The sequence below is a fragment of the Tachyglossus aculeatus genome, chromosome 18, assembly GCF_015852505.1.
Source record: "Tachyglossus aculeatus isolate mTacAcu1 chromosome 18, mTacAcu1.pri, whole genome shotgun sequence".
NCBI classification, from domain to species: domain Eukaryota; kingdom Metazoa; phylum Chordata; class Mammalia; order Monotremata; family Tachyglossidae; genus Tachyglossus; species Tachyglossus aculeatus.
The window spans coordinates 24,575,227-24,601,926 of record NC_052083.1 but is presented as its reverse complement, the minus strand read 5'-3'; the positions used below and the strand labels follow the sequence as shown (position 1 = coordinate 24,601,926).

The following is a 26,700-nucleotide window of genomic DNA, read 5'->3' as shown; positions in this document are numbered from 1 at the left end:
AAAAGCAGAATACAAAGCCTAGGCCTAGCGTGTAAAAATGAAATTGAATGAGACGCACTAAAATGTAAAAATTATGAAATAAAAGAGCTTAAAAAAGCAGAATACAAAGCCTAGGCCTAGCGTGTGAAAATGAAATTCATTCATTCATTCAATCGTATTTACTGAGCGCTTACTGTGTGCAGAGAGCCCTGTACTAAGTGCTTGGGAAGTACAAGTTGGCAACAGAAATGAAAATAAACTAAGCTAAGCGCTTAGTACAGTGACCTGCAGACAGTAAGTGCTCACTAGATACGACAATGAATGAATGAAATCCCTCAAGAACCTGCTGCTAAAATTGGGACAAATTGGATTCGATTCCTGTTCTCCCTCCTCCTTCCGCAGGGATTGCGTCCCACCTGAATATCTTGCATCATCCCGGTGCTTGGCACATAGTAGATGCTTAACAGACTTTGGGCAAGTCACTTCACTTCTCTGTGCCTCAGTTACCTCATCTATAAAACGAGGATTCAAACTGTGAGCCCCCCGTGGGCCAACCTGATCATCTTGTAACCTCCCCAGTGCTTGGAACGGTGCTTAGCGCATAGTAAGCGCTTAACAAATACCATTATTATTATTAACAAATATTATTATTATTATTATTATTATTATTATTATACCACTTTTATTATTACCAATTTCCGTAAACAAAAGGGGGCAACATTCAAGAGGCTGAATGTGACTCTCCTACCAAGTAAACAAGCTGCCTCAATGATGTGGGACCGAGACCCATCTCAAAATTAAACCAGCACAAATACCTGAGCCTCTGTTTTTTTAAGTCTGTAAAAATGGCCCTTCTACAAATTTCTTGGGCATCAGGACGTTCATAATTACAAAATATGGAGCGATTTCTTAATTTCTCGGGCAAAAGGAAGTTCATAGTTACAAAATACGGAGCGATTTCTGGGGAGAAGGGGGAAAAAAGACAACCCAGAGTACTGTTAAGTCATTAAGTCATTAATTACTATTAAGTCATTACTATGTACTATTAAGTCATCTGTCACAAAATATTTCAAATATGCTATTTATTACACGGTCGGTCAGTCGCGTTCATCAAGCAAGTGCTCGGGAGGGTACGATATAACGATAAACGGAAACGTTCCCTGCCCACGACTCATCGTTCGATCGTATTTACTGAGCGCTTACCGTGCGCGGAGCACTGTGCTAAGCGCTTGGGAAGTACAAGTCGGCGACCTATCCCAACAACGGGTTCAAAATACCTGGTTGTCTGCCCCAGACCCAACTCTCCACGATGGATTTGGCTCGGTACGTCGGCGCGGGGAGCTCCTCTTCCTCCTTCTTCTCCTTGTCACTGGGGTCTTCTTTCTTCGTTCCACTTGGGCATTCGGTGCCGTCATCTGGGAAGGGACAAAGGGACCCGTCAGATTTCTTCTCGGAACCCGGCCTCACGGAGACACAGAAACGGGGCAACGGATCCCCGTGTGCCCCGGGGGTAGAAAGCAAAGCAACACAACCAAAATAATCGGTCGCTCAATCGGTGGAACCTAACGAGCGCTTCCCGTGTGCAGATCGCCGCCCTAAGCACTCGGGAGAGTAAAGTCGGATGGCACGCTCCCTGCTCCCACAAGGAGCTTACAGTCGAGGGGAAATAAATACGGCCGAGCTCTCGGATACAGGGAATGCGTCTCTTCCGCCTCTAGATTCATTCGGTCGTATTTATTGAGCGCTTACCGTGTGCAGAGCGCTTGGGAAGGGCAGGTTGGCAACATACAGACGGTCCCTACCCAACAACGGGCTGACGGTCTAGAAGACTAGATAACATTAACCTTTTAATCACAGCAGCCTTAAAACACTGATTTGCACCCTGAGGGACCGTGATTCTCCGAACGAAAATCGGTAATCCGTGGCCAGAGACGGCACCCGAACCCAAACAGTCTCCCGGAGACTCGCGAGGGAAAGTACAGGAGGGTCCGGCTCAGTGCAAACCGTCTCTGATAACGAATTACATCAAGGGAAGCAGCGTGGCTCAGCGGAAAGAGCCCGGGCTTTGGAGTTGGAGGTCGTGGGTTCAAATCCCGGCTCTGCCAACTGTCAGCTGCGGGACTTTGGGCGAGTTACTTCACTTCTCCGGGCCTCAGTTCCCTCATCTGGAAAACGGGGGTCAAGACCATGGGCCCCCAGTGGGACAACCTGATCACCTTGTAACCTCCCCAGCGCTTAGAACGGTGCTAAGCACTTAAGAAATGCCATTATTATTATTATTACTATTAATCATAACATCCTCAAAACACCAGAGTATCATTCATTCATTCAATCGTATTTATTGAGCGCTTACTGTGTGCAGAGCACTGTACTAAGCGCTAGGGAAGGACAAGTCGGCAACATATAGAGACGGTCCCTACCCAACAGTGGGCTCGCAGTCTAGAAGGGGGAGACAGAGAACGAGACAAAACATATTAACAAAATAAAATAAATAGAATAAATCATGATGATAATAATAATAATAATAATGGCATTTATTAAGCACTTACTATGTGCAGAGCACTGTTCTAAGCGCTGGGGAATTTACAAGGTGATCAGGTTGTCCCATGTGGGGTTCACAGTCTTAATCCCCATTTAATCTCCTCAATCCTCATTTTACAGATCAATCAATCAGTTGTATTTATTGAGCACTTACTGTGTGCAGAGCACTGTAATAAGTGCTTAGGAAGTACAAGTTGGCAACATATAGATACGGTCCCTACCCAACAGTGAGCTCACAGTCTAGAAGGGGGAAGACAGAGAACCAAACCAAACATATTAACAGAATAAAACAAATAGAACAGATATGTACAAGTAAAATAAATAAATAAGAGCAATAAATATGTACAATCATATATACATATACCCAGGTGCTGTGAGGAAGGGAAGGAGGCAAGACGGGGGGATGGAGAGGGGGATGAGGGGGAGAGGTACATAAATATGTACAAATAAAATAAATACGTACAAACATATATGCATATATACAGGTGCCGTGAAGTGTCATACTCTGAGGGATCGTGATACTCCGAAACAAAATCAGAGACGGCAACCAAACCAAAACAGTCTCAGGAAGACTCGCGAGGGAAAGTACAGGAGGGTTTGGCTCGGTGCGAACCGTCTCCGACGACGAAATACAACGGAAGTGAAAATCTCACTGACGGTAGATACTTCGTAACCGCACTTAAAAACCAAACCCGCCCGGAAGAGGCCAGAGGATTCTTCGGCCGGTCCCAGGACGCTACTCGGCCTGAACGGGCAAAGAGCCCGGAAAACGCGTCTCTAAGCACGTCCTTCACCCAAACTAAACTCATCTTGCCCGTACACCGCAGTTGGTGAACTGTACACTTGAGGTGAAAAACAAACAGAAAAAGGACTTTTACGACGAAAAAAACCGTCACTGAATAGCAGGACGCTACGTGACGATGAAAACGGGCATCCTATCAGAGGGAGCGAAACCTAAGGAAGGGAGCGTAGGCCTAGGTTCCAACTTGTCCTTCCCAAGCGCTTACTACAGTGCTCTGCCCACAGCAAGCGCTCAATAAATACGATTGAATGAATGAATGAGGAGCAGAGAAGCAGCGTGGCTCAGTGGGAAAGAGCCCGGGCTATGGAGTCGGAGGTCATGGGTTCAAATCCCGGCTCCGCCAACCGTCGGCCGGGTGACTCGGGGCAAGTCGCTTCACTTCTCTGGGCCTCACTTACCTCTTCTGTAAAATGGGGATTAAGATTGTGAGCCCCACGTGGGACAACCTGATCACCTTGTATCCCCCCAGCACTTAGAACAGTGCTTTGCACATAGTAAGTGCTTAACAAATACCATTATTAAGTCGCTTCACTTCTCTGGGCCTCAGTTCCCTCATCTGGAAAAGGGGGGTGAAGACTGGGAGCCCCCCGTGGGACCACCTGATCGCCTTGTAACCTCCCCGACGCTTAGAACAGTGCTCGGCACATGGTGAGCGCTTAATAAATGCCCTCATTATCATTATTATTATTATCTGGGCTTTGCCATTTGACTGCTGTGTGACTTTAACTCCTCTGGACCTCAGTTTCCTCACCTGTAAAGCGGAGATTCCCTCCCACTTGGCCCGAGAGCCTCACGAGGAGCAGGGACCGTGTCCCACCTGATCCTATCTACTCCAGAATTCAGTATCGTGATTAGCAGAGCTTCTTTCCCACTGGTTTCAAACCCACTTACGTCTCCCCATCCTAAATTTAAAAACCTCTGGGGTTCCCACGGCTCCCTCCAGATATCCCCCCATCTCCCTCCTACCATTTCTCTAAAAATCTCTGGAGAAAGAGTTGGTCACGCCCACCGTTTCCACCTCCTCTCCTCAAATTCTCTCCTAGATCCATCCCTTCCAATCTGGCTTCCGTCCCCTTCGCTCCACAGAAACAGCCCCTCTCGAAGGTGAGCGACCCCCAGCCCCACGGTATTTCCACTAGGCCAGGAGAAACGACTAATTTTAGTTTTCCTCTATACAGCCACTCCATTAAAATCAACAGATCGTTCTCGATCTAATGCAGAACGTAGACTCTTCAAACGTTTAAGGGCAAAAAGGTCCACGATCGCAATCTGCACTGACAAACGTTCGGGGAAACGCATTTTAGAGAGAAACAAGCTCTAAGGAAGTTGACTAAACGAATCGTTCTTAATCGAATGAAGAACGTAGACTCTTTAAACGTTTAAGGGCAAAAATGTCCACGATCGCAATCTGCATTTTGACAAACATTAGGGAGAAATGTTTTATAGAGAGAAAACGCACCGAAGGAAGTTAACTCTTTCAAGCTTCCCCAGAAAAAATAAATCTCAAAACATTCGATTTCACGATTTTATAAAACAGTACCCCCAAAATGGCTGAGTCTGTACAAAAGAATAACAGAGGCGAACCCCTACCTTTCCTAGGAGGCAGTTCTCCATTCTGGGCTAATTCCACACCGGTGTAGACGATTTCTCCATCTTTGACCATCTCGTTCCACAGGCCACAGAGTCCATCTCTCGTGAAAGCAAGCTGACGAAAGATAAATAAGAAAAAGATATTCAGAAATCACATTTTACCTCTGCGCTCTTAATGAGGCATTTTTAAAATCAAACCATCTTTACTTCCTGAAGACGTTATTGCCCCCAGAATGATCATTTAAACAAAATGCCAAAGTCATTCGGGAAAACGTCCAAGGAATAATTAACTCGGCTAGCTCGTTACCCTTCCTTTCTACGTCTGATGCGTGCTGGCTCTAATCCTTTTTAAACTTTTAACCTCACACCGCAACTTTTTCAATTTTCTGCACGCAGCGAACGCTCAATAAATACGATTGATTGACTGAACCACTTCAGTAAATGATCAGACTTTAGGTAAGAACTATTTTTTTACCATCTTGACCTTTGGATTCAGAGATGATAATAATAATAATATACTAATGGCATTTACTAAGCGCTACGTGCAAAGCGCCGTTCTAAGCGCCGGGGAGGTTACAAGGCGATCAGGTTGTCCCACGGGGGGCTCACAGTCTTCATCCCCATTTTCTAGATAATAATAATAATAATAATAATAATAATGGCATTTGTTAAGTGCCTACTATGTGCAAAGCACCGTTCTAAGCGCTGGGGAGGTTACAAGGCGATCAGGTTGGCCCACAGGGGGCTCAAAGTCTTCATCCCCAATTTCCAGATAATAATAATAATAATAATGATGGTATTTGTTAAGCGCTTACTATATGCAAAGCGCCGTTCTAAGCGCTGGGGAGGTTACAAGGAGATCAGGTTGGCCCACGGGGGGCTCAAAGCCTTCATCCCCAATTTCCAGATAATAATAATAATAATAATAATGATGATGGTATTTGTTAAGCGCTTACTATATGCAAAGCGCCGTTCTAAGCGCTGGGGAGGTTACAAGGTGATCAGGTTGGCCCACGGGGGGCTCACAGTCTTCATCTCCATTTTCCAGATAATAATAATAATAATGACGGTATTTGTTAAGCGCTTACTATGTGCAAAGCGCCGTTCTAAGTGCTGGGGAAGTTACAGGGCAATCAGGTTGTCCCACGGGGGGCTCACAGTCTTCATCCCCATTTTACAGATAATAATAATAATGATGGTATTTGTTAAGCGCTTACTATGTGCAAAGCGCCGTTCTAAGTGCTGGGGAAGTTACAGGGCAATCAGGTTGTCCCACGGGGGGCTCACAGTCTTCATCCCCATTTTACAGATAATAATAATAATGATGGTATTTGTTAAGCGCTTACTATGTGCAAAGCGCCGTTCTAAGCACTGGGAAGGTTACAAGGCGATCGGGTTGGCCCACGGGGGGCTCACGGTCTCCATCCCCATTTTCCAGATGAGGGAACTGAGGCCCAGAGAAGTTGCCCAAAGTCACACAGCTGATAAGTGGCGGGGCCGGCACCTGAACCCACGACCTTCTGACTCCAAAGCCCCGGCTTTTTCCGCCGAGCCACGCTGCTTCTCATGTATAGGGCAAGGCTTAAGGCGGCCTGTTTGGACGGAAGACCCACGCCAAATGAAATGATTAGCTGGCACGGAAAGAGCCGATCAGGCGACTGAGGCAGAGCAGAGGTGAGCGATTGGGAGAACTGAATGGGAGCGGGAAGAAAAACAGAATGGACGAATTTAGTCCGGGTTCTTTGCATCTGAAGAGCGAGGGCAGCTGTGAGAGTTGCAGCACACCACACTTGCTGGGTCGCTCGCCTCTCCTCCTCCTCTGCCACAACTCTAGAACTCGGGCCCACAGGGGATGAGCAGGGATTCCCCTTTCCCACCTCGGCCCCATTTCCGTGGGCTGAGGGAGACGGGGAAAAGAGCGGTGCCACCTGATAAGGACGGTGCTGACCCTACTGGTTCCCAGGGAAAGCCCAAGGGTTGCCCACCCCTGGCTTCGACAGAGAGAGAGGTATCAAAATAAAAGGTTAATCAATCAATTGTATTTATTGAGCGCTTAAAGTGTGCAGAGGACTGTGCTAAGCGCTTGGGAGGGTTCGCTATAACACAGCTGGTTACAGTCTAGAGGGAGAGACGAACATTAATGTAAATAAATTACAGATACGTACGGGGGGCGGAGACGGGGTGAATAAAGTGCTTAGTACAGTGCTCTGCACATAGTAATAATACTAATAATGATGGCATTTCTTAAGCACTTACTATGTGCAAAGCACCATTGTAAGCACTGGGGAGGTTACAAGGTGATCAAGTTGTCCCACAGGGGGCTCACAGTCTTTAATCCCCATTTTACAGATGAGGGAACAGAGGCCCAGAGAATAATAATAATAATAATAATGATAATAATAATAATAATAATAATAATGGCATTTATTAAGTGATTGCTATGTGCAAAGCACTGTTCTAAGCACTGGGGAGGTTACAAGGTGATCAGGTTGTCCCACGGGGGGCTCACAGTCTTCATCCCCATTTTCCAGATGAGGGAACTGAGGCCCAGAGAAGTGGAGTGACTCGCCCAAAGTCACCCAGTTGGCAATTGGCAAAGCCGGGATTTGAACCCATGACCTCAGACTCCAAAGCCCGGGCTCTTTCCACGGAGCCACGCTGCTTCTCATGGCAAGCGCTCAATACATCCGACTGAATTCATTCATTCTATCGTATTTATTGAGCGCTTACTGTGTGCAGAGCACTGTACTATGCGCTCGGATGAATAAAGGGAGCAAATCCAAGTGCAACAGCAGCACGGACGGGAGAGGGAAAACTGGAAATGAGGGCCGAGCCGGGGAAGGCCTGCTTGGAGACGTGCTTTGAGGTTGGGGGAAGAGCGGTCCCCGGCGGGATAAGGAGAGGGAGGGAATTCCAGGCCAGAGGTCGACGGACTCTGTGGAGGCTGGAATTAGAAGAGCCACGTGTGCGGGCTAAACTGCGGTAAAAAGGCAGAAAGGTAAGGTAGGAGGGGGTAAGGTGAACGATTATCGAAAAGCAAGGAGCTTCTGTTTGATGGAGAGATAGACGGACAACCACTGGAGGCTATCGAGGAGTCAGGAAACAAGGACCGAATGGTTTTGTGGAAAAGTGATCAGGGCAGCAGAATGAAGTGGGGAGAGACAGTGCTCTGCACACAGTAAGCGCTCAATAAATACGACCGAATGAATGAAAGGGGGTCTCGAGATCGGAGGGCTCTCTGCGGAGAGCGGAAAGTTTTGCCGAGAGAGGCGAGACTTCACGGAGGGCAAAATGGAATCAATCCCCTTGGACCATTAGCAGTGACTCGAGGGGCCGGATTCCTGGTCCTTCAAACGTACCCCTTATCCAAATGGCAGATATTTTGGATGATGGGGGGAAAAAAGAAAACGTGCCAGTCTGAAAGTCTTTGTACATATTTATTCTATTTATTTTATTTTGTTAATAGGTTTTGTTTTGTTCTCTGTCTCTCCCTTCTAGACTGTGAGCCCGCTGTTGGGTAGGGACCGTCTCTATACGTTGCCAACTTGGACTTCCCAAGCGCTTAGTCCAGTGCTCTGCACACAGTAAGCGCTCAATAAATACGACTGAATGAATGAAAGGGGGTCTCGAGATCGGAGGGTTCTTTGCGGGGAGCGAAAAGTTTTGCCGAGAGAGGCGAGAGGCGAGACTTCACGGAGGGCAAAATGGAATCAATCCCCTTGGATCAACAGCAGTGACTCGCGGGGCCGGATTCCTGGTCCTTCCGTAGTTCAAACGTACCCCTTATCCAAATGGCAGATATTTTGGATGATGGGGGAAAAAAGAAAACATGCCAGTCTGAAAGTCTTTGTACATATTTATTCTATTTATTTTATTAATATGCTTTATTTTGTTGTCTGCCTCCCCCTCCTAGACCGTGAGCCCGCTGTTGGGTAGGGACCGTCTCTATACGTTGCCAATTTGGACTTCCCAAGCGCTTAGCCCAGTGTTCTGCACGCAGTAAGCGCTCAATAAATACGATTGAATGAATGAATGAATGAAATGAATGAGAGAGAAGGCAGACAGGCCAGCCAGGAGCCCGCTGCAGTAATCCAATGCGGTAACTTGTACTTCCCAAGCGCTTAGTACAGTGCTCAATAAATACGATCGATTGATTGATTGATAATCCAGGCGGGAGAGGATAAACGCTCGGATTAAAGCGGCAGCAGTGTGGATGAAGAGGGAAGGGCCGATTTTGGCGACGCTGTGAAGGTTAGACGGATAGGATCTGGCGAGCAGGATGAGCCACGGGGAACGCCAACGTTCCGGGCTTGAGAGACGGGGAGGATGGGGGGTACTGTTCACCGTGTCAGGGAGCGGATGGGGTTTCGCTGGGAATGAGAGGAATTCTCTGCTAGACACGTTAACCTGACGTGTCAGTGGGACATCCAAGCAGAGATGTCCTGAAGGCACGAGGAAAAATGAGACTGCAGAAGAGGAGAGAGATCAGGGCTGGAGTTGTACGTTTGGGAATTGGGACCGCCTCCGTATGTTGCCAACTTGTACTTCCCAAGCGCTCGGTACAGCGCTCTGCACACAGTAAGCGTTCAATAAATACGGCAATGAATGAATGACTGAATGAGCATCAAGAAGGTAGTTGAAACCATGGGGGTGAAGTGAGTTTTCCAAGGGATGTTTCTAGCTCTTCAACAGTTGCCCGGTCGGTCTCCGGCAAACCACTGGGGAAACGCTCTGGGCACGTCACTCTGCACACGGTAAGCGCTCAATAAATACGACAATGAATGAATGACTGACAGAGCATCGAGAAGGGAGTTGAAACCATGGGGATGAAGTGAGTTTTCCAAGGGACATGTCTAGCTCTTCAACAGTTGCCCGGTAGGTCTCCGGCAAACCACTGGGGAAACGGTCTGGGCACGTCACTCTGCACACGGTAAGCGCTCAATAAATACAACTGAATGAATGAATGACTGAATGAGCATCGAGAAGGTAGTTGAATAATAATAATAATAATGATGGCATTTATTAAGCGCTTACTATGTGCAAAGCACTGTTCTAAGCGCTGGGGAGGTTACAAGGAGGTCAGGTTGTCCCTTGGGGGGCTCACAGTCTTAATGCCCATTTTACAGATGAGGGAACTGAGGAACAGAGAAATTAAGTGACTTACCCAAAGTCACACAGCTGACGATTGGTAGAGCCGGAATTCGAACCCATCAAGCGCTTAGTACAGTGCTCTGCACACAGTAAGCGCTCAATAAATATGATTGAATGAATGACCCCTGACTGGAGTGAAGTGATTTTCCAAGGGATGGTGTCTAGCTCTTCAACAGTTGCCCGGTCGGTTTCCGGCAAACCACTGGGGAAACGCTCTGGGCACGTCACTCTGCACAGAGTAAGCGCTCAATAAATACGATTGATTGAATGAATGAATGACTGAATGAGCATTGAGAAGGTAGTTGAATAATAACAATAATAATAATAATAATGGCATTTATTAAGCACTTACTATGTGCAAAGCACTGTTCTAAGCGCTGGGGAGGTTACAAGGAGGTCAGGTTGTCCCTTGGGGGGCTCACAGTCTTAATGCCCATTTTACAGATGAGGGAACTGAGGCACAGAGAAATTAAGTGACTTGCCCAAATTCGCACAGTTGACAATTGGCAGAGCCGGGATTCGAACCTATGACTCCTGACTGGAGTGAAGTGAGTTTTCCAAGGGACGTGTCTAGCTCTTCAACAGTTGCCCGGTCAGTTTCTGGCAAACCACTGGGGAAACGCTCTGGGCACGTCACTCAGCACACGGTAAACGCTCAATAAATACGACTGAATGAATGAATGACTGAATGAGCATCCAGAAGGGAGTTGAAACCGTGGGAGTGAAGTGAGTTTTCCAAGGGACGTGTCTAGGTCTTCAACAGTTGCCCGGTCGGTTTCCGGCAAATTACTGGGGAAACGCTCTGGGCCACGTCACTCTGCACACAGTAAGCGCTCAATAAATACGACTGAATGAATGAATGACTGAATGAGCATCGAGAAGGGAGTTGAAACCGTGGGAGGGAAGTGAGTTTTCCAAGGAACGTTTCTAGCTCTTCAACAGTTGCCCGGTCGGTTTCTGGCAAACCACCGGGGAAACGCTCTGGGCACGTCACTCTGCGCACAGTAAGCGCTCAATAAATACGACCGAATGAATGAATGACTGAATGAGCATCGAGAAGGTAGTTGAATAATAATGATAATAATGGATGGCATTTATTAAGCGCTTACTATGTGCAAAGCACTGTTCTAAGCGCTGGGGAGGTTACAAGGAGGTCAGGTTGTCCCTTGGGGGGTTCACAGTCTTAATGCCCATTTTACAGATGAGGGAACTGAGGCACAGAGAAATTAAGTGACTTGCCCAAAGTCACACAGCTGACAATTGGCAGAGCCGGGATTCGAACCCATGACTCCTGACTGGAGTGAAGTGAGTTTTCCAAGGGACGTGTCTAGCTCTTCAACAGTTGCCCGGTCGGTTTCCGGCAAAACACTGGGGAAACGCTCTGGGAACGTCACTCTGCGCACGGTAAGCGCTCAATAAATACGACTGAATGAATGAATGACTGAATGAGCATCGAGAAGGTAGTTGAATAATAATAATAATAATGGATGGCATTTATTAAGCGCTTACTATGTGCAAAGCACTGTTCTAAGCGCTGGGGAGGTTACAAGTAGGTCAGGTTGTCCCTTGGGGGGTTCACAGTCTTAATGCCCATTTTACAGATGAGGGAACTGAGGCACAGAGAAATTAAGTGACTTGCCCAAAGTCACACAGCTGACAATTGGCAGAGCCGGGATTTGAACCCACCAAGTGCTTAGTACAGTGCTCTGCACACAGTAAGTGCTCAATAAATATGATTGAATGAATGACCGCTGACTGGAGTGAAGTGACTTTTCCATGGGACGTGTCTAGCTCTTCAACAGTTGCCCGGTCGGTTTCCGGCAAACCACTGGGGAAACGCTCTGGGCACGTCACTCTGCACACAGTAAGCGCTCAGTAAATACGACTGAATGAATGAATGACTGAAGGAGCATCGAGAAGGTAGTTGAAACCAAGGGAGTGAAGTGAGTTTTCCAAGGGACGTGTCTAGCTCTTCAACAGTTGCCCGGTCAGTTTCCGGCAAATTACTGGGGAAACGCTCTGGGCCACGTCACTCTGCACACAGTAAGCGCTCAATAAATACGACTGAATGAATGAATGACTGAATGAGCATCGAGAAGGTAGTTGAAGAATAATAAAAATAATAATGATGGCATTTATTAAGCACTTACTACGTGCAAAGCACTGTTCTAAGTGCTGGGGAGGTTACAAGGAGGTCAGGCTGTCCCTTGGGGGGCTCACAGTCTTAATGCCCATTTTACAGATGAGGGAACTGAGGCACAGAGAAATTAAGTGACTTGCCCAAAGTCACATAGCTGACAATTGGCAGAGCCGGGATTCAAACCCATGACCCCTGACTGGAGTGAAGTGAGTTTTCCAAGGGACGCGTCTAGCTCTTCAACAGTTGCCCGGTCGGTTTCCGGCAAATTACTGGGGAAACGCTCTGGGCCATGTCACTCTGCACATGGTAAGCGCTCAATAAATACGATTGAATGAATGAATGACTGAATGAGCATCGAGAAGGGAGTTGAAACCGTGGGAGGGAAGTGAGTTTTTTCCAAGGGATGTTTCTAGCAATTCAACAGTTGCCTGGTTGGTTTCCGGCAAACCACCGGGGAAACGCTCTGGGCACATCACTCCCCTCCTCAAAAATCTCCAGTGGTTCCCATCAACCTCAGCATGAAGCAAAAATCCTCACTATTGGCTTCAAAACTCTCCATCCCCTGGCTCCCCTCCCACCTCACCTCCCTTCCGTCCTTCTCCGGCCCAGCCCGCACCCTCCGCTCCTCCTCCGCGGCCGCTAACTTCCTCACCGTGCCTCGTTCTCGCCTGGCCCGCCGTCGACCCCCGGCCCACGTCCTTCCCTTCCACACATCCGCCAAGCTGGCTCTCTTCCTCCCTTCCAAGCCCTACTGAGCGCTCACCTCCTCCAGGAGGCCTTCCCACACTGAGCCCCCTTTTTCCTTTCCTCCTCCCCATCCCCCCGCCCTACCTCCTTCCCCTCCACACAGAACCTGTATATATGTCTGTACAGATTTACTGTCACGGGTTCAAATCCCAGCTCCACCACTTGTCAGCTGTGTGACTTTGGGCAAGTCACTTCACTGGGCCTCAGTGACCTCATCTGGAAAATGGGGATGAAGACTGTGAGCCCCAGGTGGAACAATCTGATCACCTTGTAACCTCCCCGGCGCTTAGAACAGTGCTTTACACATAGTAAGCACTTAATAAATGCCATTATTAGTATTATTATTACTCCATTTATTTTACAGCTGTGTGACTTTGGGCAAGTCACTTCACTTCTCTGGGCCTCAGTCACCTCATCTGTAAAATGGGGATTAAGACTGTGAGCCCCAGGTGGAACAACCTGATCACCTTGTAACCTCCCCGGCACTTAGAACAGTGATTTGCACATAGCAAGCGCTTAATAAATGCCATCATTATTATTATTATTATTACTCCATTTATTTTACAGCTGTGTGACTTTGGGCAAGTCACTTCACTTCTCTGGGCCTCAGTCACCTCATCTGTAAAATGGGGATTAAGACTGTGAGCCCCAGGTGGAACAACCTGATCACCTTGTAACCTCCCCGGCACTTAAAACAGTGATTTGCACATAGCAAGCGCTTAATAAATGCCATCATTATTATTATTATTATTACTCCATTTATTTTACAGCTGTGTGACTTTGGGCAAGTCACTTCACTTCTCTGGGCCTCAGTTCCCTCATCTGGAAAATGGGGATGAAGACTGTGAGCCCTCCGTGGGACAACCTGATCACTTTGTAACCTCCCCGGCGCTTAGAACAGTGCTTTGCACATAGTAAGCGCTTAATAAATGCTATTATTATTATTGTACATATTTACTATTCTATTTATTTCTTTAACGATGTGACTTTGGGCGAGTCACTTCACTGTGCCTCAATTACCTCATCTGTAAAATGGGGATTAAGACTGTGAGCCCCCCGTGGAACAACCTGATCACCTTTTAACCTCCCCGGCGCTTAGAACAGTGCTTTGCACATAGGAAGCGCTTAATAAATGCTATTATTATTATTATTGTACAGAATTACTATTCCATTTATTTCTTTAATGATGTGCATCCAGCTTTAATTCTATTTGTTCTGACAACTTGACACCTATCCATGTGCTTTGTTTTGTCGTCCAACTCCCCCTTCTAGACCATGAGCCCGCTGTCGGGTAGGGACCGTCTCTAGATGCTGCTGACTTGGACTTCCCAAGCGCTAAGCCCGGTGCTCTGCACCCAGTAAGCGCTCAATAAATACGACTGAAGGAATGAATGAATGAAAGTGGCGGCCGCAGGATTAGAACCCAGGTCCTCCTGACTCCTAGCGGCTCTATCCACTAGGCCACGCTGCTTCTCCCTTGGCTGCAGCGGCTGGACCACTCTAACGGCCTCCTCGTTCATTCAGTCAATCGTATTTATTGAGCGCTTACTATGTACTAAGCGCTTGGGAAGTCCAAGTCGGCCAAGTCCTAGTCCGGAATCTGGGGCAGATTCATTCAATCGTATTTATTGAGCGCTTACTGTGTGCAGAGCACCATACTAAGCGCTTGGGAAGTACAAGTTGGCAACATACAGAGACGGTCCCTACCCAACAGTGGGCTCACGGTCTAGAAGATGACAGAAGATCCCTCAATAATAAAAATAATAATAATAATGACGGCATTTAGCAAGCGCTTACTATGTGCAAAGCGCTGGGGAGGTTGTCCCACGGGGGGCTCCCAGTCTTCATCCCCATTTTCCAGATGAGGGAACTGAGACCCAGAGAAGCGAATCGACTTGCCCAAAGTCACCCAGCTGACAAGCGGCGGAGCCGGGGTTTGAACCCGTGACCTCCGACTCCAAAGCCCGGGCTCTTTCCACCGCGCCACGCTGCTTCTCGATCGCGTCAGAGCGACGCCGAAAAAAACGCAGCAGGCCACGGGACGAGCGGAGTCGGCGGAGGAGTCGAAGCTTCAGTCGCTTGGTGCTGACCCCTTCCCTAGAATTCCTCCCCTACCAGCTTCTGACGGATACCACAGTATTCCCCGGCCCGGCGAGGGCCCGGGCAGCCAGAGTGGAAAAGCTGGCTGGAAAAGCGGAACTTTCCAGGCAGTCCCGAGGCACCAAACGGGCAGGGTGCCACACGCTTCACGTTGAGGACGGGACAAATGCTTAGCATGGTACCCTGCACACGGTGAACACCCAAGGGATAGGATCGATTGTAGGTCTGGGAATCATCTGCGTAGAGGTGAGAGTTGACGCTGAGAGAGCAAACGAGTTCTCTGAGGGATTGGCTGCAAATGGAGAATAGAAGATATTCAGAACTGAGCCTCGAGGGATTCCCAGAGTTAGGGGTGAGAGCCTGAGAAGGAGCGACCAGAGATGTGGCAGGAGAATCGGGAGAAGGCAGTGTCGGTGATGCTAAGCAGAGCTCGAGTGTCTGGGAGAAGTGGTCCACGTTGATAAAGGCAGCTGAGAGGCCAAGGAGGATGAAATGGAGTAGAAGCCATCGGATTTGGCGAAAAAAAGTCATCGGTGATCTTAGAGAGGACAAGTTTCTATGGACCGACGGGATCAGAAGCCAGATTGAAGGGGGTCCGAGAGAGGATGGGGAGATTTGTTCTGACGACTTTGACACCCGTCTACGTGTTTTGTTTCGTTGTCTGTCTCCCCCTTCCAGACTGTGAGCCCGTTGTCGGGTAGGGACCGTCTCTAGAGGTTGCCGACTTGGACTTCCCAAGTGCTTGGTACAGTGCTCTGCACACAGTAAGCACTCAATAAATACGATTGAATCAATGAATGAATGACTAATGAGTTTGGAACTCCACAGATGTTCTCTCATCCCCCCACCCCCGTTACCCAAAAGCCCCACATCTACCCCGTGGGGTTCCTTTTCCCTCCGGAAGTTCAGGGGAGTCGGGATCACGGAGGCCCCGCCGAGGAAGGGGGCCCACGTGGATTGACTCCGGATCCCCTGCTGCTCCAACACGGAGCAAGGAAGAGCGCACACGTCTTCCTGTTCTGGAGTCACGGGAGCCAAGGGCAGGCAACCTGAGCTAGGAAATCGGGATTTAAGGGGTCAGAGCGCCAATGGGAATTAACTCTCTTCTCAATGACTCCGTGACAGGACGCCGATCCTGGAGACACCATCTCTTCCCAGAGCATACCCACCGGACTACTTTAAGGCTTTGGTCGAGCGAAAACGCGGGGTGTCCCTCGGCTAGGATGACCTGCAGCAGTGGTTTCAAAGTCGCCATTACTACGGGCAACGCGTCCTTTGCGGCTCTCTCAAATGAGCCTTGGCTGACATTTCACTGACACGTTTCACGCTCGAGAAGAGATTAAAAAGAAAGAGTGAAACGAAAAGGAGGACATTCAATTCTGCAATTTGCAAGGGTCTCAATTTCTCCCCCATTCCGCCACTTGGGAAAAAAAAGCAGGCCTCTTCTGCAAAGGCGGAGACGATCCAAAGATCCGGGTCGGCCACGGGAAAAGCCGTCCCCATCCCGTTCCAGTCATCCGGAATGAACGTCAAAGGTCGTCCTCGAAAACGTGATTCCAACGTGCCGAAAAAGCCGTCCCCTTCCCCCACGGACCCGTCTCCCCTTTAAGTTTTGAAAATATATCTTGTAAAATGTGCAGAGAAACGTCAGGAAGTGAAAGATGGACCCAGAAATGCCAAAGAGTGAAAAACGTATGGAGAAATGTCAAGAAGTGAAAAATCCAAGTGTATCAGATCGTTAAGTGGCATTCATTCACTCAATCGTATTTATTGAGCGCTTACTGTGTGCAGAGCACTGTACTGAGCGCTTGGGAAGGACAAGTTGGCAACATACGGAGACGGTCCCTACCCAACAACGGGCTCACGGTCTAGAAGCATCAAATTAGAAGCATCTAGAGGCATCAAAAGAATATCTGTCTAACCCTTAAACTGAAACTAGTCGTCAATCGTCAGTATTTTCTCCTATGTATTTATTGAGTGCTTACTGCGCGCGGGGCACTGTACCAAGCGCTTGGGAGAGTACAATACGGCGATATAACAAGACACATATATAACAGGCAATATAACAGAAGGAGCTTGGGAGACAGAAGGTCGCGGGTTCTAATCCCTGCTCTGCCACTGGTCTGCTGTGTGACCCTGGGCAAGTCACTTCACTACTCTGGCCCACAGTTACCTCATCTGTGAAATGGGATTGAGACTATGAGCCCCACGTGTGACAGGGTCTGTGTTCAACACAATTGGCTTGTATCTACTCCAGCGCTCAGTAAGGGCTTAACCGATACCGTAATTATTATTCCCTGCCCACAATAAGCTTACAGTCTGGAGGGGGAGACAAACATTAATATAAATAAAATTACAAACGTGTACATCGGGGCCGTGGGGCTGGGAGAGGGAATGAATAAAGGGAGCAAGTCATGGCGACGCAGAGGGGAGTGGAAGAAAAGGAAAAGAGGGCTTAATTAGTGAATGTCTGTTGGAGGAGATGTGCCCGAAAACCTACGCAACGTATTCTTTACAAAAAAAATTCAGTACTCGTTTGCAAGTTTCCACTTGGGACACTCAGGGAGAAAAGTTCAAGCCGGCAGTTATATTTACTAAGCCCATCTAATGTTAAAACACTGAACGTTAACTCAGACCATAACTCTCAAGTCACTCGGTTTCCCTTTATCACATTCTCCAAATCCAAGAACCAGGCTTCCTTCAGCTATATCCTAGCCTATATAATATTTAGGATGATAATAATAATAATAATAATGGCATTTATTAAGCGCTTACTACGTGCAAAGCACCGTTCTAAGCGCTGATATCCTGAAGAGGGTCGGTTTAAGCCTTCTGACCAGAGTGATGGCTTCCAACGTGGTGTCTGTCAAAGCGTGAGCTGAGGGGCACAGAGCTCCGCTCCCGCTCCAGAAAGAGCTGCCGCCTTTCATCGTCGCCCTCCTCACTCCATCATCGAATTTCTGGAGCTATTTTTGGATCCGAGCCGCTGCCGTGTATTTCCGTTCTAAATTCACAGTCTACCACATTCGATGACCAATTCCCACTGATTTGCTGACCAGGGCCATTTTCAATAACGTTCTGATGGAGAACAGATTTTTTTTTAAAGTGTCCGGGTCTAGCGCTTGCCAAACCCATCCTGAACAGCGGCGGAAAAGGACACCGAGGCAGAACGCTAACCTCTAAGCAGATGGCCACGCTTCCCGTCAGAAGGACGTAACGCACGTGCTTCTACTGAGGCAACATATATCACAAATAAAATCAGACGTTAAAACAGCTCTTCGGAACTATTTTATATTAATACGTAAACTTCGCCTTCTGTCCAAGGTTTTTCCAACACCTCGGAGATGCTTTTCGTGTCGTTATCGTTTTTAGGGTCCTTCACTAGCATTACTGAAGAACTTTTCCAGAATACACGAGCGCTTCGAAAGAAATACAGTTCATTTGTACTCTGAAATTTAAACCTATATTTTAGTCTCTGTCAAGAGAAGACTACAAGACTCACAACTGAGTCAATAACGGGATATTACGAGAGAAGACAGAAAAGAGCCACGGTCTGCGTGACGGTCTACAAGATGTAGAGAGGCAGCGTGGCTCAGTGGAAAGAGCCCGGGCTTTGGAGTCGGAGGTCGTGGGTTCGAATCCCGGCTCCGCCAATCGTCAGCTGTGTCACTTCTCTGGGTCTCAGTTACCTCATCCGGAAAATGGGGATGAAGACCGTGAGCCCCCCGTGGGACAACCTGATCGCCTTGTAAACTCCCCAGCGCTTAGAACGGTGCTCTGCACATAGTAAGCGCTTAATAAATGCCATCATTATTATTATTATTATTACGTGGTAATGTCTGCTGACTAGTTGGCACATTTCAAGCAGAAGACTGTACATAGACACTTGTGTTTCTTTGTGAAGATATCGACTTTACGAAATAAAGCAGACCACAATTAAAACCAAGAGTGTTCTTCCACAGAGTGAAAGGGGATAACAGAATGTGTAACTGTCCGTTTTCTAACGCATGTAAAAAAATGAGCGCGAGTTAAAATGAAAACGTTCTGGCAGACTTCTCGAATGACTCAAACCGACCCTAAGGCAAACAAGATTACAAAAATATGTAACCGCCAAGAGCGACCAAGGCCTCATTCAGAAAATTAACTCCGTACGATGTAATACGGTGAATCCTAACACTTGAGCGGATCCCGGACTGAGGAAGCACCCTGAATTACAAATCTAGTTAAGGAATGCTGCAAAGGGTACTCTTATAAAAGAAAAAATTAGCTGACTACCTAAAAGAATTCCTTAGGAACCATAGAATCCTATTTAAGTTTCAATATTACAAACCCCAGTGAGAGCCTCATCTTCCAGTTTTCTTAAAGTCCCCGGGGGCAAGGCTCATCTTCGCGACCCTTACCTGTAAATCGGTTTTCAGCCATTTGGAGTCAAGCCTAGCCTGGGCGGCCAAACAAAAGGTTTCAGAAGTCATTTTTCTTCTTCCAGGCCCTCCTGACCGGGGAACCTATAATTACACCAAAAAAGAGCTATGAGCCTAAAAAGGGAAAAAGACATCCAGCTGCTTAAAATGAACCCCCCTGGTGCCACCGTGAAAACAAGTAGGCCAGACAGGTTGTTGAAATTCTAATGAAAGTGAACACGTACCCCTCCTCCACATCCCAAATCCTTAGTACGGGCGCTCAGTACAGTGCTCTGCACACAGTAAGCGCTCAATAAATACGACTGAATTAATGAATGAATTCCAAAGCCCAATTCTCAAGGCATATGTACATATCTACAATTATAGATATCTATATTAATGCCTGTTTACTTGTTTTGAGATATATATATACATGTATATACATATATATATCTCAAAACAAGTAAACAGGCATTTATATAAATAAATATAATTTATTTATTTCCGCTGTGGGAAGGGACTGTCTCTGTTGCTGAATATATATATATATAGATATCTCAAAACAAGTAAACAGGCATTAATATAAATATATATATCTATATCTATAGATATAGATAGATGCTATTTATGCCTGTTTACTTGTTTTGATGTCTGTCTCCCCACTTCTGGACTACGAGCCCGTTGTGGGAAAGGACGGTCTCTCTTTGTTGCTGAACTGTACTTTCCAAACGCCCAGTCCGGTGCTCTGCACACAGTAAGCGCTCAATAAATATGATTGCATTAATGAATGAATCTCAAATCCCGACCTTCAAGGCATATGTACAGATCTATAATTATATTTATTTATTTTAATGCCTGGTTACTTGTTTGGATGCGCATATATATGTATATATATAGCATCTATACAGATCTAGAGATCTATATATAGATCTCTATACTTATATATTATATAAATATTATAATTTATAACATATATATTAGATATATAGATATATAGCATCTATCCAGATCTAGAGATCTATATATAGATCTGTATAGATGCTATTTATGCCTGTTTACTTGTTTTGATGTCCGCCTCCCCACTTCTGGACTGTGAGCCCGTTGTAGGAAGGGACTGTCTCTCTTTGTTGCTGAACTGTACTTTCCAAACACCCAGTCTGGTGCTCTGCACACAGTAAGCGCTCAATAAATGATTAAATTAATGAATGAATCTCAAATCCCAACCTTCAAGGCATATGTACAGATCTATAATTATATTTATTTATTTTAATGCCTGTTTACTTGTTTGGATGCAGATACATAGATAGATAGACAGATATAGATAGATAGACAGATAGATAGATCTGTATAGGTGCTATTTATATATTATATAAATATATACTTATAATATATTAGATATATTATATATTTATTATATAATATATATATAATTATTATATATGTATATGTATATAATATATATGTATATATTTAGCATCTATACAGATCTATCTCTGTATATAGATCTCTAGAGCTGTATAGATGCTATTTATGCCTGTTTACTTGTTTTGATGTCAGTCTCCCCACTTCTGGACTGTGAGCCCGTTGTGGGAAGGGACTGTCTCTCTCTGTTGCTGAACTGTACTTTCCAAACGCCCAGTCTGGTGCTCAATAAATATGATTGAATTAGTGAATGAATCTCAAATTCCGACCTTCAAGGCATATGTACAGATCTATAATTATATTTATATTAATGCCTGCTTACTTGTTTTGATGTGTGTATATATATATATATATAGCATCTATATAAATATATATCGATCTATATATAGATGCTATATATAAACACATCAAAACAAGTATAGATCGATATATATAGATCTGTATAGATGCTCTATACATATATACATCAAAACAAGTAAACAGGCATTAATATAAATATTACTTATATTAATTCAGATATATCTATATATAGATCGATATATAGATATAGATCTCTAGAGCTGTATAGATGCTATATTTATGCCTGTTTACTTGTTCTGATGTCTGTCTCCCCACTTCTGGACTGTGAGCCCATTGTGGGAAGGGACTGCCTCTCTTGTTGCTGAACTGTACTTTCCAAACGCCCAGCCCGGTGCTCTGCACACAGTAAGCGCTCAATAAATACGACTTAATGGGTGACGGGGAATTTGTCTGTTCACTGTTGTACTGTTCTCTCCCAGGCGTGAAGCAGCACAGCTTAGTGGAAAGAGCACGGGCTCGGGAAGCAGAGGACGTGAGTTCTAATCCCGGCTCCGCCACTAGTCGAGCGCTTCACTTCAAGCGCTTAGTACAGTGCTCTGCATACAGTAAGCGCTCAATAAACACGACTGAATGAACTTGTCAGCTGTGTGACCTTGGGCAAGTCGCTTCACTTCTCTGAGCCTCAGTTCCCTCACCTGTAAAATGGGGATGAAGACTGTGAGCCCCCCGTGGGACAACCTGATCCCCCCCAGCGCTTAGAACGGTGCTTGGCACATAGTAAGCGCTTAACAAATGCCATCATTATTTTTTATTTTATTATTAACAAAGACCATCATTATTAGTAGTAGTCCAGTGCTATGCACATAGTAAGGGCTTAAATACCATCATTAATAGTAGTACAGTGCCGTGCACACAGTAAGCGCTTAACAGATACCATAATTATTAGTAGTAGTCCAGTGTTGTGCACATAGTAAGTGCTAAACAAAAACCTAGTAAGCGCCTAACAAATGCCATTATTATTATTATGTGGGACAACCTGATGACCCTGTATCCCCCAAGTGCTTAGAGCAGTGCTTGGCACACAGTAAGTGCTTAACAAATACCATTATTATTATTATTATTATGTGGGACAACCTGATGACCTTGTATCCCCCTCAGCGCTTAGAACAGGGCTTGGCACGTAGTAAGTGCTTAACAAATACCATCATTATTATTATGTGGGACAACCTGATGACCTTGTATCCCTCCAGCGCTAAGAACAGGGCTTGGCACGTAGTAAGCGCTTCACAAATACCATCATTATTATTATTATTATTATTATGTGGGACAACCTGATGACCTTGTATCTCCCCCAGCACTTAGAACAGGGCTTAGCACGTAGTAAGTGCTTAACAAATATCATTATTATTATTATTATTGTTATTATTATGTGGGACAACCTGATGACCTTGTATCCTCTCCCCCCCACCCAGCACTTAGAACAGGGCTTGGCACATAGTAAGCGCTTAACAAATACCATCATTAGTATTATTATGTGGGACAACCTGATGACCTTGTATCTCCCCCAGCGCTTAGAACAGGGCGTGGCAGGTAGTAAGTGCTTAACAAATACCATCATCATTATTATTATTATGTGGGACAACCTCATGACCTTGTATCCCCCCCAGTGCTTAGAACGGGGCTTGGCAGGTAGTAAGCGCTTAACAAATACCATCATTATTATTATTATTATGTGGGACAACCTGATAACCTTGTATCCCCCCCAGCGCTTAGAACAGGGCTTGGCATATAGTAAGCACTGAACAAATACTATCATTATTATTATTATTATGTGGGACAACCTGATGAGCTTGTATTCCCCCCCAGCGCTAAGAACAGGGCTTGGCACGTAGTAAGCGCTTAACAAATACCATCATTATTATTATTATTATTATGTGGGACAACATGATGAGCTTGTATCCCTCCCCCCCAGCGCTTAGAACTGGGCTTGGAACGTAGTAAGCACTTAAATACCACCATTATTATTATTATGATGTGGGACAAGCTGATGACCTTGTATCCCCCCCCACCCCCAGCGCTTAGAAGAGGGCTTGGCACATAGTAAGCGCTTAACAAATACCATCATTAGTATTATTATGATGTGGGACAACCTGATGACCTTGTATCCCCCCCAGCGCTAAGAACAGGGCTTGGCACGTAGTAAGCACCTAACAAATACCATCATTATTATTATGATGATGATGTTGGACAACCTGATGACCTTGTGTCTCCCCCAGCACTTAGAACAGGGCTTGGCACGTAGTAAGTGCTTAACAAATACCATTATTATTATTATTATTATGTGGGACAACCTGAGGACCTTGTAACCCCCCCACAGCTTAGAACAGTGCGCTTGGCACATAGTAAGTGCTTAACAAATGCCATCATTATTATTATTATTCATTCACTCAGTCATATTGATTGAGTGCTTACTGTGCGCAGAGCACTGGACTAAGCGCTTGGGAAGGACAAGTCAGCAACATCTAGAGACGGTCACTACCCGACAGCGGGCTCACAGTCTAGAAGGGGGAGACGGACAACAAAACAAAACATGGGGACGGGTGTCAAAATCGTCAGAACAAATAGAATTAAAGCTAGATGCACATTATCGTTATTATTATTATTATTATTCTAAGTGACGGTGGCTGGGGCGGCCGGGCCTCTCCAACGTGGGCACGGCGGGGCAGGGCAGGGTTGTGGGAGGGATGGCACCCGATGGTCCTCTCCCAGGTGCTTAGTACAGTGCTGTACACACAGTAAGCGCCCAATAAATCCGACTGACTTAGCTCTCTTCCTCCCTTCAAAGCCCTACTGAGAGCTCACCTCCTCCAGGAAGCCTTCCCAGACTGAGCCCCCTTTTTCATTCATTCATTCAATCGCATTTATTGAGCGCTTACTGTGTGCAGAGCACCGTACTAAGCGCTTGGGAAGTCCAAGTTTCCTCTCCTCCTCCCCCTCCCCCCCACCCTACCTCCTTCCCCCCCCCCAGCACCCGTATATGTGTTGGTACAGATTTATCACTCTATTTTACTTGGACATATTTACTGTTCTCTTTATTTTGTTAACGACGTGCATCTAGCTTTATTTCTATTGATTCTAACGGTTTTGACACCTGTCCACATGTTTTGTTTTGTTGTCCGTCTCCCCCTTCTAGACCGTGAGCCCGTTTTTGGGTAGGGACCGTCTCCGTAGGTTGCCGACTTGTCTCTCCCAAGCGCTTAGTACAGTGCTCTGCACACCGTAAGCGCTCAATAAACACGAGTGAACGAACGGATGAAGATGGGTCGGGTAGAAGGGTATCTCGGAAAACCAACTGACTACTAAGGAGAACAACTTGGTGCTTAGTCCAGTGCTCTGCACATAGTAAGTGCTCAATAAATACAATGGAAGGAAGGAAGAAAGGAAGGAAGGAATGAAGACGGGTCAGACAGTAGAGTATCCCGAAAAAATCACCTGACTACTAAGGAGCCAACTCGTCCTTCCCAAGCGCTTAGTCCAGTGCTCTGCACACAGTAGGCGCTCAATAAATACGATTGAAGGAGTGAATGACCGAATGAAGCAAGGAAGGAATCAATCAATTGTATTTATTGAGCACTTACTGTGTGCAGAGCACTGGACTAAGCGCTTGGGAAGGACAAGTTGGCAACATCTAGAGACAGTCCCTACGCAACAGTGGGCTCACAGTCTAGAAGAATGAATGAGTGAATGACTAACTGACCATGAATGAACGAAGAAGGGTCAGCTAGTAAAGTATCCCAGAAAATCACCTGACTACTAAGGAGCCGACTCGTTCTTCCCAAGCGCTTAGTCCAGTGCTCTGCACACAGTAGGTGCTCAATAAATATGACTGAAGGAGTGAATGACCGAATGAAGGAAGGAAGGAATAAATGAGTGAATGACTAACTGACTGAATGAATGAATGAATGAAGACGGGTCGGCTTGGAGAGTACCCCAGAAAACCACCTGACTACTGAGGAGCCGACTCGTCCTTCCCAAGTGCTTAATCCAGTGCTCTGCAAACAATAGGTGCTCAATAAATACGACTGAAGGAGTGAATGACCGAATGAAGGAAGGAAGGAAGGAATGAGTGAATGACTAACTGACTGAATGAATAAATGAAGACGGGTCGGCTTGGAGAGCAGCCCAGAAAACCACCTGACTACCGAGGAGCCGACTCGTCCTTCCCAAGCGGTTAGTCCAGTGCTCTGCACACAGTAGGTGCTCAATAAATACGACGGAAGAAGTGAATGACCTAATGAAGGAAGGAAGGAAGGAATGAGTGAATGACTAACTGACTGAATGAATGAAAGAAGACGGGTTGGCTAGGAGAGTACCCCAGAAAACCACCTGACTAGCCGACTCGTCCTTCCCAAGCGCTTAGTCCAGTGCTCTACACACAGTAGGTGCTCAATAAATACGACGGAAGGAGTGAATGACCGAATGAAGGAAGGAAGGAATAAATGAGTGAATGACTGACTGACTGAATGAATGAATGAAGACGGGTCGGCTTGGAGAGTACCCCAGAAAACCACCTGACTACTGAGGAGCCGACTCGTCCTTCCCAAGCGGTTAGTCCAGTGGTCCGCACATAGTAGGCGCTCAATAAATACAACTGAAGGAATGAATGACCGAAGGAAGGAAGGAAGGAAGGAATGAATGACTGACTGAATGAATGAATGAAGACGGGTTGGCTAGGAGAGTACCCTAGAAAACGAACTGACTACTGAGGAGCCGACTGGTCCTTCCCAAGCGCTTAGTCCAGTGCTCTACACACAGTAGGCGCTCAATAAATAGGACTGAAGGAGTGAATGACCTAATGAAGGAAGGAAGGAAGGAAGGAAGGAAGGAAGGAAGGAATGAGTGAATGACTGACTGACTGACTGAATGAAGACGGATGGCTAGGAGAGTATCCCAGAAAACCAACTGACTACTGAGGAGCTGACTCGTCCTTCCCAAGTGCTTAGTACAGTGCTCTACACACAGTAGCCGTTCAACAAATACGACTGGAGTGAATGACTGAATGAAGGAAGGAAGGAAGGAAAGAATGAGTGAATGACTGACTGACTGACTGAATGAATGAATGAATGAATGAATGAAGACGGGTCGGCTAGGAGAGTACCCCAGAAAACGAACTGACTACTGAGGAGTCGACTGGTCCTTCCCAAGCGCTTAGTCCAATGCTCTGCACACAGCAGGCGCTCAATAAATACGACTAAAGGAATGAATGACCGAATGAAGGAAGGAAGGAATGAGTGAATGACTGACTGACTGACTGACTGAATGAAGACGGGTCGGCTAGGAGAGTAGCCCAGAAAACCACCTGACGACTACTGAGGAGCCGACTGGTCCTTCCCAAGCGCTTAGTCCAGTGGTCCGAACACGGTAGGCGCTCAATAAATACGACCAAAGGAGTGAATGACCGAATGAAGGAAGGAAGGAAGGAAGGAATGAGTGAATGACTGACTGCCTGACTGAAGACGGGTCGGCTA

At 46.3% G+C, this 26,700-nt stretch overlaps 1 protein-coding gene across 1 annotated transcript in view; it reads right to left on the bottom strand.

The window, feature by feature from the left end:
• The window catches only part of HERC2 (HECT and RLD domain containing E3 ubiquitin protein ligase 2), a 319,306-nt gene extending 299,761 nt beyond the window's left edge, over positions 1-19,545 (bottom strand). The window contains exons 1-3 of the mRNA XM_038760185.1: positions 19,451-19,545; positions 4,913-5,027; positions 1,257-1,394 (exon numbers count right to left, since the gene is read on the bottom strand). Of these exons, the coding sequence (XP_038616113.1) occupies positions 1,257-1,394; positions 4,913-5,027; positions 19,451-19,522 (325 nt within the window). The 5' untranslated portion in view covers positions 19,523-19,545. The remainder of the gene's footprint in view (positions 1-1,256; positions 1,395-4,912; positions 5,028-19,450) is intronic.
• Between the last annotated feature and the right edge of the window lie 7,155 nt (positions 19,546-26,700).